Source organism: Diadema setosum, chromosome 7 (genome assembly GCF_964275005.1).
Source record: "Diadema setosum chromosome 7, eeDiaSeto1, whole genome shotgun sequence".
Lineage (NCBI taxonomy): Eukaryota > Metazoa > Echinodermata > Echinoidea > Diadematoida > Diadematidae > Diadema > Diadema setosum.
This window is the reverse complement of record NC_092691.1, coordinates 32634270-32648218: the sequence shown is the minus strand read 5'-3', so window position 1 is coordinate 32648218 and position 13949 is coordinate 32634270. Positions and strand designations below refer to the sequence as shown.

The 13949-nt window shown below is 38.4% G+C and overlaps 1 protein-coding gene across 1 annotated transcript; it reads right to left on the bottom strand.

The window, feature by feature from the left end:
* Window positions 1-3184: 3184 nt before the first annotated feature.
* LOC140231188 (uncharacterized) lies at window positions 3185-13633 on the bottom strand. Its single transcript, XM_072311336.1, has 13 exons — window positions 13476-13633; window positions 12872-12921; window positions 12394-12493; window positions 11796-11884; window positions 10987-11101; window positions 10118-10261; window positions 9078-9317; window positions 8085-8174; window positions 7202-7267; window positions 6184-6272; window positions 5359-5417; window positions 4567-4658; window positions 3185-3478 (listed from the first exon to the last, which is right to left on the bottom strand). The coding sequence occupies exons 1-13, from the start codon at window positions 13548-13550 to the stop codon at window positions 3185-3187; spliced, it is 1503 nt and encodes a 500-aa protein (XP_072167437.1). The 5' UTR covers window positions 13551-13633.
* Between the last annotated feature and the right edge of the window lie 316 nt (window positions 13634-13949).

Here is a 13949-nt window from a genome sequence, read left to right as displayed (position 1 = left end):
TTGCTCAATATTCATGCTGGCTTTTTCCTCATTCATACCAACCCGTTCAAACTCTTACATCCACCTCTTCATTTGTCTCAACAGTCTTCAGGATTGAATATTGCACAAATCATGGCAACCACACAATTATGACTGCATTTAGTCATTTTCTGAATTAGTTTTATTTTCATTGCATGTAGATGACAAACTTCTGGGCCCCGTATAATAAAACTTGTTATAAATATCAAGTAACAATAGTTGTTACAAGCTACTGAAATCCTTGCATCTGATTGGCTGAGAGCAAATTTGCCATAGAAATGTGGCAGTTGTTACTGCTAACAAGTTTTATGAAACAGGACCCAGATGAAATAAAATTCATAATCATTACAACAAAGGCAAACACATTTCTATTCCATTCCATGGAATGAAAGAATATCATATAATTGCACTTGATCTCTCTCACACGAGACTGAGAATCTGAACACACACATTTCTGAATTCATTCGTTTCTCTCTTTCTCCTCAAGACAAAGAGAGATATTTGAATTAAACCTCACCAACGACATGAAAGACACTACAGGTTTGAAAAGAGTTGATTATGATACCACAATATCTGGTTTTGTTGTTGTTGTTGTTGTTGTTGTTGTTGTTGTTGTTGTTGTTTTTTTTTTTAACTGAACTTTTGGAAGAAACCAAACTTAGAAACAATCCCTGATGTGCTCCACTCCAAACCTACCACAAATATCTATCCATAGTGTCGGCACTGCTGAATGTACTTCTTACAGGATCTTAAACATATCTGTGGCTGTGACTGGGTGAAACCTGGTCGGAGATACAAATGTATGAGTAATTTCTTTTTTTCTTTAATGGGAAATCTGTGAAGACGTTATTCTGTCATGTTTCAGACTAAAAATCTCCTTGATCCATTTGCAACAACCACCAAAAAAATAATAGAAATTACGACTGGTCCAACAAGAATGTTTCACTTTCATTGTAGACTTCATTCTCCACACACCACAGCTTTTGTATCTAATCCACTCCAATCGATGCATATTCTTACAGCAGAACCTCACTCATAGCACACCATTAAAGCTTCACACATGAAATGACCCCCATGCCATGGCCAAGTCTGCTGCCACTGCACATGCTAAATACCTCAGGGTGGTTTCATTTTCAAAGTTTTCAAAGTCGTTTGATAATTGTGAACTTGACAACACGCCAAAATACAGTATTCACCCCAGTACATGTCTGTGCAAGACATGCACACAACACACAGCCAGGTGGTTCACAACTTGAAATTTGAGCATGTTGCAAGAGTTCACATCACGAGCCCATAGAACGCAATACTTTGTGACTTATTTCCGGTCGCGCTGCTTACGTTCAATATTCTGTCCCACGTCTTGGCACAAAATTTCTAAGTAGTTTGATGTTTCTCAAGTTTTTTAACATGTTTTTCACACGCTGATTACATTTTACTTTGGGCATGATGCCATTATTCCAGGATGTTGCGTAGTGTGTTGCTGGCTTTTGAGAATGTTGCAGCCACATACACACACATACCCTGACTGTGTTGTTAGTTGGTGACACCAGCACATAATGTCTCGACATAAAAACCTAACCAAGCAAAGGCAGCTTTACAGAGGGAGGCATTCTAGAAACATACCACTTGCATACATTATTCCAGACCATGAGGTGCAATTTCTTCATACTTCATAATGATAATATTCTTCATAAATCCCTCCTAACTTGGTGAATGTGTCCTTTGCAAGAAACATGTCAAAGGTATTTCTGTCACCTTACAAAATAACACGGAACATGTTATTCCCCTATGTGCATGATTGAGCTATAGCTGCAGAGAACACGTGTGTACTGCAAACTTCCCTGACACACTTCAAACGGCTGTGCATACGTTAAATGTTTGTGTCATATGTAACTATACAATGCTAGCACCCTAAACAATGCTCTTTTTAGATATAGATATATATAGTAATCAAATACTAAACACTTCTACCCTAGAGTGAGGATAATAATTTATCCTCACTATCCTTCCTTGCAACCATTCATTGCTTACAAAGCATCCATGTATACAAATTCATGATATAATCAAATTCATTTCAATGAACACTCAATGTTAATGTGAGTATAGAAAATAACTTTGCCATTAAATACAACATCAGAGTGGAATATATAACACACTGCAGCAATAGTAGACAGGAGATTAAAGGTGGGATTTCTATGAATAGATATTTCTGGGGCTGGCATTTTCTGACCAGTCCATAACCTCACATATGTGAGGTTCGTACTGTAGGTATTTGAATACAAGGCTATATCAGTTGTTTGCAGCACGATCATAGTTACAATCACAATTCACTAGAAGGCACAGCAATGGAACAATATATCTGATGATGGAATCAGGCTTTGTGCTTGGAGGAGACAGAAGAAGTCCCTAGATTCTGGAGTGATTTTATCCCTGCATTCACACTGGGTCCCGCATTGTGGGAACAGCCAGGAGAGATCTGATCTTTTTTCACAACTGACCATCCACACTCCTATCTCCAGTGTCCCTGAGCTGTAGGGGCGATTGAGATTTGGGGTGAGCCTTGCCATTTGACACTAGTGTCTGCGCATGCACACATTTGATGAATACAGCTCGGTGCTATCAACTAAAAACCAAGGTTACTCTCCCCTCCAAATTTTGTTCCTGGACCAGACAAGCTTTGCAGGGACAGTGAGAGTAGACCCACTGAGTGTCCACACTATCATTTTGGAGGAGAACGTGCTGCGGTGCGGGACTTTCCCCCACAATGCAAGACCCTGTGTGAATGTGGCATATGACACCTCCTCCAGCTTGCTTCACTCTGCTTGGCTACTGTAAAAGTGGATATTTTCACGTGACTAATTTTTCGCGCTCGGCCTGGTAAGAAGAGTTTTGCGTGTTTTTAATTCCGTGGAATCAAGACAGTATAAGTACGGGAACATACAGCAAGTAAAAAAATTCGCGTGCTTTTATTTTCGCGCTAGTTTCTGGTTACCCGAAATTTCAACACTGTGAAAATTTCCACCTTTATAGTACTTCCACTCCAGCTCACAGGGCATCCCAATGCAGACATCTTGAGAACCCACAGATCTGATCCTCAAGAGTGGAGTCATAAGGGGGTAAACCACACGCCCACGCTGACGGAGGTGTGCCTTCGTCTGCCTCCTTCTCAAGTCTTTTTCTCCCTTTCCCCCTGCACCTCTTTCTCCTTCTCCGCCTTCTCCCCTCTGTCCCCCTCCTCCTCCTCCTTCTTCTCGTGCCGTCTGAAGACGTCCAGTCCTTCCTTCATGTGTTCATCCCTCATGCGCTTGACCTCGTCCAGTTCTGCGGCCAGCCTGTCCCTCTCCGCGGCCGTCCTCTGACCGACGACCCTGACTGCCTCCAGGAATTGCTCACCGTGCTTTGAGATGGCGTCAGCTCCGCTGCCCTTGGATCTTGAGAGTCCTTCAATGGCAGCATTGACCTTGTTGGTATGAATAGGGCAGAATAGTTGACTTAGTGAATATAGTTATCATAATGAGATAGTGGTGGAAAGATGGAATTTGCGACAAAATGACGATCCTTACCAATGTGATCAATGTGCCGCATTGCAAAGGTAAGTCTGATACACACATTTGGAGTGTGATATCTGTATGAGGTTATACAAAAAAACGGAGCACCGTTTGTCATTTGGCCTCCAATAAAGATTTTGCTAGGATCGAAAGCTTAAGCCCCTTTTGACTCAGTTTTATTCCACTAGATTATATGACTAGATTATATAAACTTCAACATCACAGAATTAATGGGATGTTAAGATGCTTGTTGTCTCTCTCTTCTCACACGGCGGTCTAGTCGGTTCTCTCCTGCGTCACGCAGTTTCCAGTGAGGGGGGGGGGGGGGGGGCGTGTTCACACATAGAACTTGGAGGGGAAGTCACCTCATTGCAAGGTTGCCACCAAGACTCACTGACAAGTGTGAACTAACCATGCTTTTACACATACTGAGATTTACTTAATTTGAATGCTGAATTTCAAACATGATTGCAATTATGATTCAAATCATCATTTCTTCACACAACCAAGGAGGGCTTCACTGATTTTGCGATTTTGAATTTCAGAGCAAGGAGGGGAGGTTCTGCTCCTTTCAATGTTAGCATCTATCACTCTTGAGCCATCCTTCTGCACGAGTGATTAGAAGGTCACCATTATCTCCGCCCCCCCCCCCCCCCCCCCCCAATACGATTGGAGTTCAATTACGTTCGCACGGTCATTTCATTGCTTACTTCTGGTGAAACATGATTGGAAAACACCTCTCAACTGTCATGTGAAACACTACTGGAATTACGATTCAAATCACCCTCTGCGATTCCAAGTTTGCATTCACATGGCAAGAATACTCAATTTGAAACATGATTCGAGCAAGTGACGCGTCATTACAATTGTGTTTCAAATTAAGCACTCTCGGTACGTGTGAAAGCTAGGTCAGAGACTGCCTTGTGGTTTACAGGACTTGGGTTTTTTTGTGGTTTCCTAGTGGAAGTCATATTCCCTCCTCCCTACCATTCTCACTCACCTGTTGCCGGTGTGACTTGAACGATGACAGAAACTGCCGCAGGGCATCCTCGGATGCGGACTCCCTCAGCCGTTCAAAGTGCGTCATCACGTCTTGTCGTGGTATGCAAACAGAGTGAGGAAAGGACAACTGCATTAGCCCCCTGCATGCTGAAACCCCTTAATTTCCACCTGATGCCTGTGGAATGTACTTGTGGAATGATTTTAACAATTTTCATGATTATACTTCATTTCACCCCAGCGGGGTACCATGGTAACTGAAAGAAATATACTTGGTTATATAGTTTGTGACTGGGCATTTATGCAAATCAGGGAAATAGATCAACCTGGTCTGCTTTTTTCATTGTCTGAACATGACATGAACTTTTTCTACAAAAATTCAACTCAGAATTACATAGATGAGTCCAAATGTTTTTAGAACACATGACAACACAGCAACCACTTAAATGTAGCACCATGAAGAGTTCCACAGCATCCTTTCAAAATGTCGAGTGTTTTCACAGATGATTATAGGTTTGACAGCTGTATACAGCGGAAAAATGTTAAGATATGATGAGATTCCCTGGGTCTCTGCTCTTTGAACATCAAAGTAAAGTTTACACTTTCCTCATGAACGACAGACAGAATTCAACTTGTTGTAGACTCCTATTGTGGCTTTCAAACACATGTCATGTCAAATATATATTTTTTCCTCAAAAATTGATTTTAATCACACAGGCCCTTGCTGGAATTTTACAAAATAGGTAACACATGCAACAGTTGACTTTTTCCTGTCACAGTCAGTAAAACATACCTTTCATGGGCGTACATACTGTGTCCTGGATACTGCTTTCAAACATCATGTATGATTCTCTGTGAGAATAAATAAGATGAAAAAGAAAGAAAGAAGAAAATAAAATGAAGGCAAAATCATATACTTGTGAGGATTTTTTTTTTCATAATCTAAGTACCATATTTCTGACCATGACTAAAAGTACAGTTGGCTGCATTGGTGCACTTTTGTTATACCTCAATTTTGAAGATTGTGAAGAGTTGCATCCAATCTTCTTCCTTTAGTTTGAATATCTTGTGCTCATATCATTATGCTCTGCTTACATTTTGCTATTCTTCATTAACACAGAGCCTTTCAGTCACCAGTCATAAAAGGATGGCGACAACATGTTCGTATCTAAAACCCTGGAGTAACCTCACAGCACTGCATAATCATTTCTTAGTATATCAACTGATGAAGCAAAGCTTCCACCTGTACTACCTACAATGCATTCTCTTGAGGTGAAATGAAATTTGTCATGACAAATCAAAATCTATTAGCCACAAATATCTGTAACACACAACATCAATCTTAACTAGGCCTTGACACAAGCTCAACTCACATTCAATCAAGTGATACACACAAATTGTTCATTGCAATAATACAATATCTCAAACACTGATTACTTTCATTTAAGTGCATTCATACAGTTTGTTCATTGGAGATATCACTTGTCAAGAATCTTTTTCCTTGAGGATGCTGTTTAAACAAACACCCAACACACCATAGTGAAAAATGGCGGAATGCTACATGACAACAAAAACCAATAAAACAACAACAACAAAACTAGTTGTGGTGGTTGCACACCTGACGGCATCATACAAAGATTGGATGTACTTGAACTGGAGGTCATACAGTGCTTGGTGGAATTTCAGCTCTTCTGCACAAGCTTTAGCCTGCCCATATGGACACAAAACGGAGAGAAAAAACTCTGGTTTTGCAATATCCAACATCACGATGTCATAATATGATAATGCATCTGTATACAGGCAGTTCTCATAAAAGTCAGACACTATGTACGCTATATATTGTGTGAATTGGGACTTGTACGACAGTAACGAAATTAGAAATAAGCATCAATTATTTTCTGCTGATGAAAATCAGTAAATTTTCACCTCAGACACAATGCCAGTATACAACATACTTATGTTACTGGAGGCAATATTTTTGTAAGATGTATTGTGAATGTAGGGCGACTCGCAAAATTTGCAAAATTAAAAATATTGTGCATAAGAGTATATATTTCCAGAGCTATGGCTGCCATTGGCAAGGATTGTTTTTGAATAGGTCAATGTACACACTTGTATCGAAACAATAAAGCAAAAAAAAAAAAAAAATGGTATAATCCACTTTTACACTTGCATTTTGACCAAGCTCATGGGAAGGCCATTTCTATTGATGCATAAATGCCACCTCTTATTTTCCCACTTTTAAAAGAGAATTAATCATCTTTCGATATTGTAATAAAAATTTCTGTGACGTATGACATTGACCTCTTTCCCTTCACCCTATGCATGAAGGCTTCAAACCACTGAAAAGATGGTATTGTTGCCTACTTAGTTAAAATATCTTTTTCAGCCATTTACATCTGTTGCTTTCATTTTCATATGATTCCTTCTTGTTTATCAGCTTGATATATATTTTTACACAATCAGTGACATATTCCAATCATTTTTTCTTTGTGTGCAGTGTGCAAATTCCTGACATGGTTTGAATAACCTAGACTTCATAAACGGAAAATAGGAAAAAGGTGTAAGCTTCCCCCCCCCCCCCCCCCCCATCACATCACTGTCTGATTGCAGTAACCTTTGTGAAGACAACTCACCTCCATTTTGGAGACTCTTCTGGAGTAGTTACTTGCCTTGATAGCTGCTTCAATCACAGACTTTACCTGATTCAAACAAAAGCACCAGGAAACCAAAATCAATGTGAAAGAAAGGGGTATTGAAGCATTTGTCAATGAATTTGCAATGCTGAGATATGTTGTGGCACAAGCCACTACTGTGACGTAATCCCTATGTAAAGAAGAAATTTACAGAGCTGCTGTTGTGAGGACATTCAAAGGAGTTGACAGACATTTTTATTCCCAACTCTGATGGTGACAATAAAGGTAGCTAAAGTCTTCTGCACCATGCATTTTCAATTAAAAAATACATAATTTCCACAATACATTACAAGAGATATCTACAGTAAGAAAACAAGATACGTTGACCCTTGAATTAATGGGAATCACCAGGTAAAGTCAAGCACTCCTTATATCACATGATTAGTGCATAATAACTAATTGCATATCTTTTAAAAGAAAATAAAAACAATCTACACAGAACCAACAAAACATTAGATACAAAATTCTGTTTAATATGATAAAATGCTTTGTTAAAAATAAAGTGTAGGACAGCTAAGAAAATCTATGAGTCCAAATTTTTAAATTGGCAACACAAAGTGTCTCAAATGCCCAAACTTAGGTAGTTTTATTCATGATTTTGTGCATATTTAATGAATTTAGATTGCTCCATGTAATATATCTCCTTTATGCAGAAAGAAAAAAAACATATATGCAAATTTAAGTTGATTTTGCTATAACACCAAGTTTCCCATAGACATCAGCCTGAATATACTCAAGACTAGTCTTCAATGGGTTCATGATGGCTAGATGGTGATTTCGACGGCAGAATTCACTCAAGACTTCCTTGGGTGAGTTTCCTTACCTGTTGCTGTTTGTTCCTGGGAAAGCTTGGCAGGGCTGCCAGGACACTATCAACGCTGACTTCTGGGGCTATCGACTTGGTTAATAGCGGCTGCAAAGAGACAAAATGGAACATTTTGCCATCAATACGAGGTACCCAAAATGAGTTTTCGTTTCACTCTGCTTAGACATGCAGTACATAATGGATTGCATTAAAAAAAAAATTCTGCCTACTAGACAACAGGCTTTACAATTTTTGTAAGTTATCCAGGATGGAAACAAACATTCAAACTGACATCGATCATAATCAACAGTTATTACCAGTAACCTATTGACGCTAAGTCAAACCCATCAAGTTCAAATCTGAGAGCAACCTAAAAAAAAAAAAAAAGATACCCCCCTCCCCCCCTCAAAAACACCTCCAAGGAGCTTTTTTCTTCATCTATGAAAATACAAGACAGCAGAAAAAAAAAAAGATTATTTATATACAGTAACTGTTTATGAATGACAATAAATGATTGATCTCATGCAATTCTCTGGATCATCAGATATGAATTGGATTAATGTACCATGTAATTGGCTGTACTCATATGCCATGCATACTGGCCTAATGGCAGTTGTTCCTGAGAAGCAGTAGAGTTTGTCTGAAGCTTGTCCAACAGAGCAACAATAAATGCATGCAAACTTGATAAGATGTACTAAAATGCATTTGAATGTAACAGATGAACTGGGCAGCTTGTAACTAGTCCTAAAGGAATGCTACAGGTATCTATAAATGATTATGAATACATCAGTTATATTTAATGGCAATTACATGTAGGCCCATCAGATGAGAATAATGTCAGAAATGCTTCATTACACATTACACATATACAAACACACACTAGCACATACATAATCACATCACTGGATGGCTGGCTGGCTGGATGGATGGATGGACAGGTACCTCTAGAGACAAATGATAATTCAGTTACATATTCATATACATATGTACATATGCAGAGGGTGAATTTACCCAGGGTGCAGCAGGTACAAGGATGGACAGTGACGAGAGGTCCTGACAGCACTCTGCCAGCAGACGGTCAACCTTGACCAGGAGACCCATCATTCTCTCCCCAGAGGCCGAAGGGAGGTGACCGTAAGGGTTAGCCACCGACAGGGCCTCGGCATCATTCCTCGGCAGAGAGATTTTCATGGACTCGGAAAGCAGCGCCAGCTGGTGGTGAAGACTGAACAGCTTAGATTCTAACTTCGCCTTTGATTTAAAAAAAGAATAAACAGACAAAAAAAAAAAAAAAAAATTAGACTGAATATTATCAAAAATACTATATCGTATAATAAACATGGTTGATATTTGAAAAATAAAAACTGAAAGGAACAAAGTTCACTCTGAATGAAGCGCACAAGAATGTAATAAAAAAATAGGAAGGCATATTTATATATCAAAGAAATTGTGAACACAGTATAGTACAGTACTCAAAATTCTCAACAATTCCAAACTTACATACATGCACTCAAACTAAGGTTATGTGAACATTGTCAATCTTATGAGTACCAAAGGTAAAACACAAATATTGCTCAAAACCATACCATGAGTTCAAAGAGCTCGTTTTCCCCCCCAAACCCAGAGAAATGCATTCTACATCACTGCATGAATAAAAAATTACAGACCTTTCCAAGACTTTCCGCAAAGGAAAGGGGCATTGGTAGGAATACATGTATGGACTAATTATACATGTAATTTATTTCATAAGCTCTTCATTTTGTGTATCAGAATGCGCTGAATGTTCTGTGTTTAGTTTAGCTTTTATCAAGTGTCTTATTAATGCAGCACAAGATCACAAAATATGTATAAAGCGAATGTACTCTTTGAGCTGAAGGTGGCAGTATACCACTGTTGTGGATAAATTTTCACTACAGACATGATTGTTTAAAGTTCAAGGTCCCACTTTGTAATATGCATTTCTTTTCATTTGATGGAAATAAACTATGACTGAATTGAATTAAAAAAAATTGAATTGAATTCGATATATGCTTCAAGTTGGCAACACTCACTACATGCTTCAAATTGAGATGGTCTATTCTTCCACTGCAGACGTCCATGATAGAAACAGGCCTGCTGTCGTATGGATGTGGCTTGTGTTTTGCAAAACCTCCCGTAAAGATGAGGGGCAGCTCAATATTTTCTTGGTTGGTGCTCTGCAGGTTAGATATAGTTTGAAAGGATGGGTCCATGTGAATAACTTGAATTCTCAAGGGATCTTTTTCTTCAAACAGAAATATCATCAGTGTTCAGGAAGACCAACAGACAAAAAAGTCTGAAAAGGAGTAAAAATTTAACATAAATACAACATATTGCAAATTTTTCCATTTTTTACTATCATTCATGCACTGCTTAGTACCCCTTAGTGCCAAGGCAGAATTCTACATGGAGCTACAGCATGATAAGCCACAACAAAATACCATGTTTAGAGAACACAACAAACACATAGAGATAAGAACAATAATGGGGAGTGTCAAGAAGTTAAGGAATGCAAGTTTGCAATCATAATGTCTTCAATGAGTAAGAGGCCAAAAAATACCATTAACTTTCAATTAACAATGGATTAAAAAGCAGTAGACAGAGTGCCAAAGTAGAACACTATTTACCAACAATGACCATGAATACAAAAAGTGGTGATCATGCACTTTTGTGATTTCTTACAGCCTTCTAAAATACAATAAGGAGTGCAGATCTCTCTTTTGTTTCCTTGGCAAAAGATTCCACAAGAGATAGGGTGTAAACCACTCAAACCAGGAACATAGCTCTATTGCACCCTCTGGATGTCTACTGAATAATAAGTTCAAACATATGAAATTTCCTCTCCACTGCTACTGCTTACTGCTGCTGATTCTGGTGTTTGCGTGCACTACTCCCCACTCACCTCCAAATTCTTGTACAGTCTAAGCCTGGCGGACTCTGCAGTTTCTATCATGGTGGTGAGTTGTGACCTTTGAATTGGGACTGTTGGACCTTTGACCTCATTTGATAGGAGCTCTCTGTGGGCAAACAGAATGGGACAATCACTACTCAGTCACTATTTGCCTTTGTTTTGTTTTCTCTTACTAGACCACAATACACATAGTATGTATGTCAGCACTGCAATATATTCTAATGACTTGAATATATGGCAAGTACACTCACAGTATCAGGAAAGAAATTTAGCAAAGAAATGGGTCGGATTATCATGCGATGAAAATATAATTGGAAATACCCTAGTCGTTGTCTGTAATATGCCTGTAGCAGTCAAAGCCAAGCTTGAATATAGATTTACAAAAATATATATTTATTAGAAATCCATTCCTCAGAGAAGTGTAGATAGTACATGAAAGAATTGTATCTGCATTTCAGTCAAGTGACAAATCTCTCTCAGTGGGATTAAATCCTTGTATTTGTGACTTCAATCCTTATGAATATGAGAATTGGATGCAGTGAACTGAGAACTCATACATCAGCATATCATACATCTGAACTTATTACATCACTGGCATGCTGCAAAAAGTTTGCTGTCAAGTAAAGTGAGGAAAAAGGCTTGACATGAAACACAGTATGTTTTGGCAAAAGCTGGCACAGATTTAAGGAATCTTTATATGTTTGAGTTTAACATGTAACATTTGAAAACGTATGATTTTAGTCATCGTTATCAAGCTAATGAATATCTTTATGTAATGAGAGGTAAAAATAACAGCACACCTGAGATCATCTGCTATAGATTGCAGATTATTTTCCACCTCAAACAGAACTCTTGATCGAGAGCTCAAGCCCTCTGCCTGCATCAGTACCTGAAACAAGGAAACAAAATAAGTTTGTGTCAGTCAACTGCACTACACAATATGACTTTAGTTTTATGTCAGTGAAATGCCCATTTATATCCACTGTCTTGAAAATGTGCACATTTTCACCACAATACTACATCACACTTTCATGTGTGGTCAATACTATGCAAATCATGTCGAATATGTAAATACAAAAATATAAGTTGATTTTTTAAATACGATATACAGAATTGTATACTACGTAAGTTATTAAATTTGAGGTACCATGGCTCTAATGTTTATTCATATATATTCACAATGCACCACTTGCATTATCTGTAACCCAGGCTAGAGGCATTGGCTTTGTAATCAGACAGATAGGCATTGCAAAGCAGCACCCATGCTTCATTGCCCAGAGGTCGTAAGGCAACCACTAATTTGGAGTCCCAATTACACAAGCCCTCTGTGACAAGAAGTTCAGCTTGCCGACTATTCTTCATAGTTCAGACCCAAAAGCCAATGCCCAGTCTCCTAACCTGTCTTTCCAGCTGGATCACCTGCGCCTTGAGCAGGTGCACTCTTCTCTCACAGTACTGCTCAGATGGTCCCTCTGCAACCAGCTGCTCATACATACTCCTGTGGAATCATGCATGAGTAGACAAATAAATGGTATGAGTGAATGCACATTTGTGTAATTGCAGTAATTAAGTTTATACAAATGACAAAAAACAAAACGTCATGTTCTGTAAGACCGTGAAGCATACAAAACCCTTGCAGTTATTTCAAAATGCAGTCTCTGCTAGAAAAAAAAAGTAAGGAATAGTCATCAAAATACTGGCAGAATGTAGAGTGTGTTAAAAACCTCACAGAATTTAGCCAAAAGCATAGACACATTGCAAACTCGTGTTATAAACACAACACACATTAAACATATAAACAACAAATACAAGAACATGGTCACATTTGCAAAAAATATGAAGATAATAAATTAGTTCACTTTTTAAGTATACTTACTTTACATTTTCAAGTTCCTTTTCCAGTGTTTCATTTCTCTCCTTCAGATCCTTCAGTCATGATGAGAAAGGAATGAAATACATAATCCAAGAATGAGAAATGACAAAACTTGTACTTCTCCCAAGTAGAATTTCACTTATGGCAAGACTTGATAAACACACAAGAGCTCCTTTTGATGAGAAATGCACAAACAATCAACAAAACTGACAGATGGAAAACAAACTGACTTAAAATAAATAAACAATCAAGAATTTATAGAGTAATCAATTCCTCATCCCCTACCTATTCTTAAACTTGTTTGCAATTCTTTATTTTCAGTTCTTATAAGACAAAGGGCTGCTAGTAATTGACTCTAGCAATGGATGGAAACCAGTCTCCATCTGAAATCAAACGACATTCCTGGTACAGCTGGTGTGCATTTTATACACACAAGTATTTCTTCTTCTTTTTTTCTAGTCTGCGAGTCAATATCTTTGTTCAATCATCTTTTCAACACAATTGCCAAATGCACTTTTAAAAGTATGTTAGATAATCAAATAGATATAAATCCTGAAATATTAGTTTTAACTTTAAAGTTAATCATACTGAGGACACCAGGGCCTACCTTGAGTTGCCTTTCCAAATTAATGACACTGGCTTTGCCACTGTCAGGGTTGTTAGCTGGTTCTCCAAGTTCCATGGAGCTTGCCCTGCCCTTGAGATGTCCCGTGACAATATTCCTCCCACGCCTGGAGGATTTTACACCAAGCCCCGGCTTTGCCATCTTGCATATTTACAACATGAAAAGATAAGGCAGATCTGTCTCCTGTGAAAGTGCAAACATCACATTTCAGATTGCCATGTTAGATAGGTTCTGACTAGATGACTGCTCTTTGTTGTGAATTTAGGAAATATATCCAGGTCAAATTATCCATCCTGTGCATGTATCATCTAGAAACAGTTTGTGATAAAACTGACTTTATTTGTTCTCTAAATTTCAATGTCTTCTTCCAATGAGGATAGCCGCTAGCTATTTCCATAGCCTCAACCTTGTATGAGAAATGAATGCTACTAATCTTATTGTGGATGCTGGCGTGAG

Excerpts from the sequence above, each read along its gene's own strand:
- LOC140231188 (XM_072311336.1), bottom strand. The coding sequence starts at position 13,550 with ATGGAACTTGGAGAACCAGCTAACAACCCTGACAGTGGCAAAGCCAGT. Across the intron at positions 10,262-10,986 it reads GACTGTACAAGAATTTGGAG|AGCACCAACCAAGAAAATAT; the intron begins GTGAGTGGGGAG and ends TCTAACCTGCAG. Across the intron at positions 4,659-5,358 it reads AGTATGTACGCCCATGAAAG|ACGTGATGACGCACTTTGAA; the intron begins GTATGTTTTACT and ends TACCACGACAAG.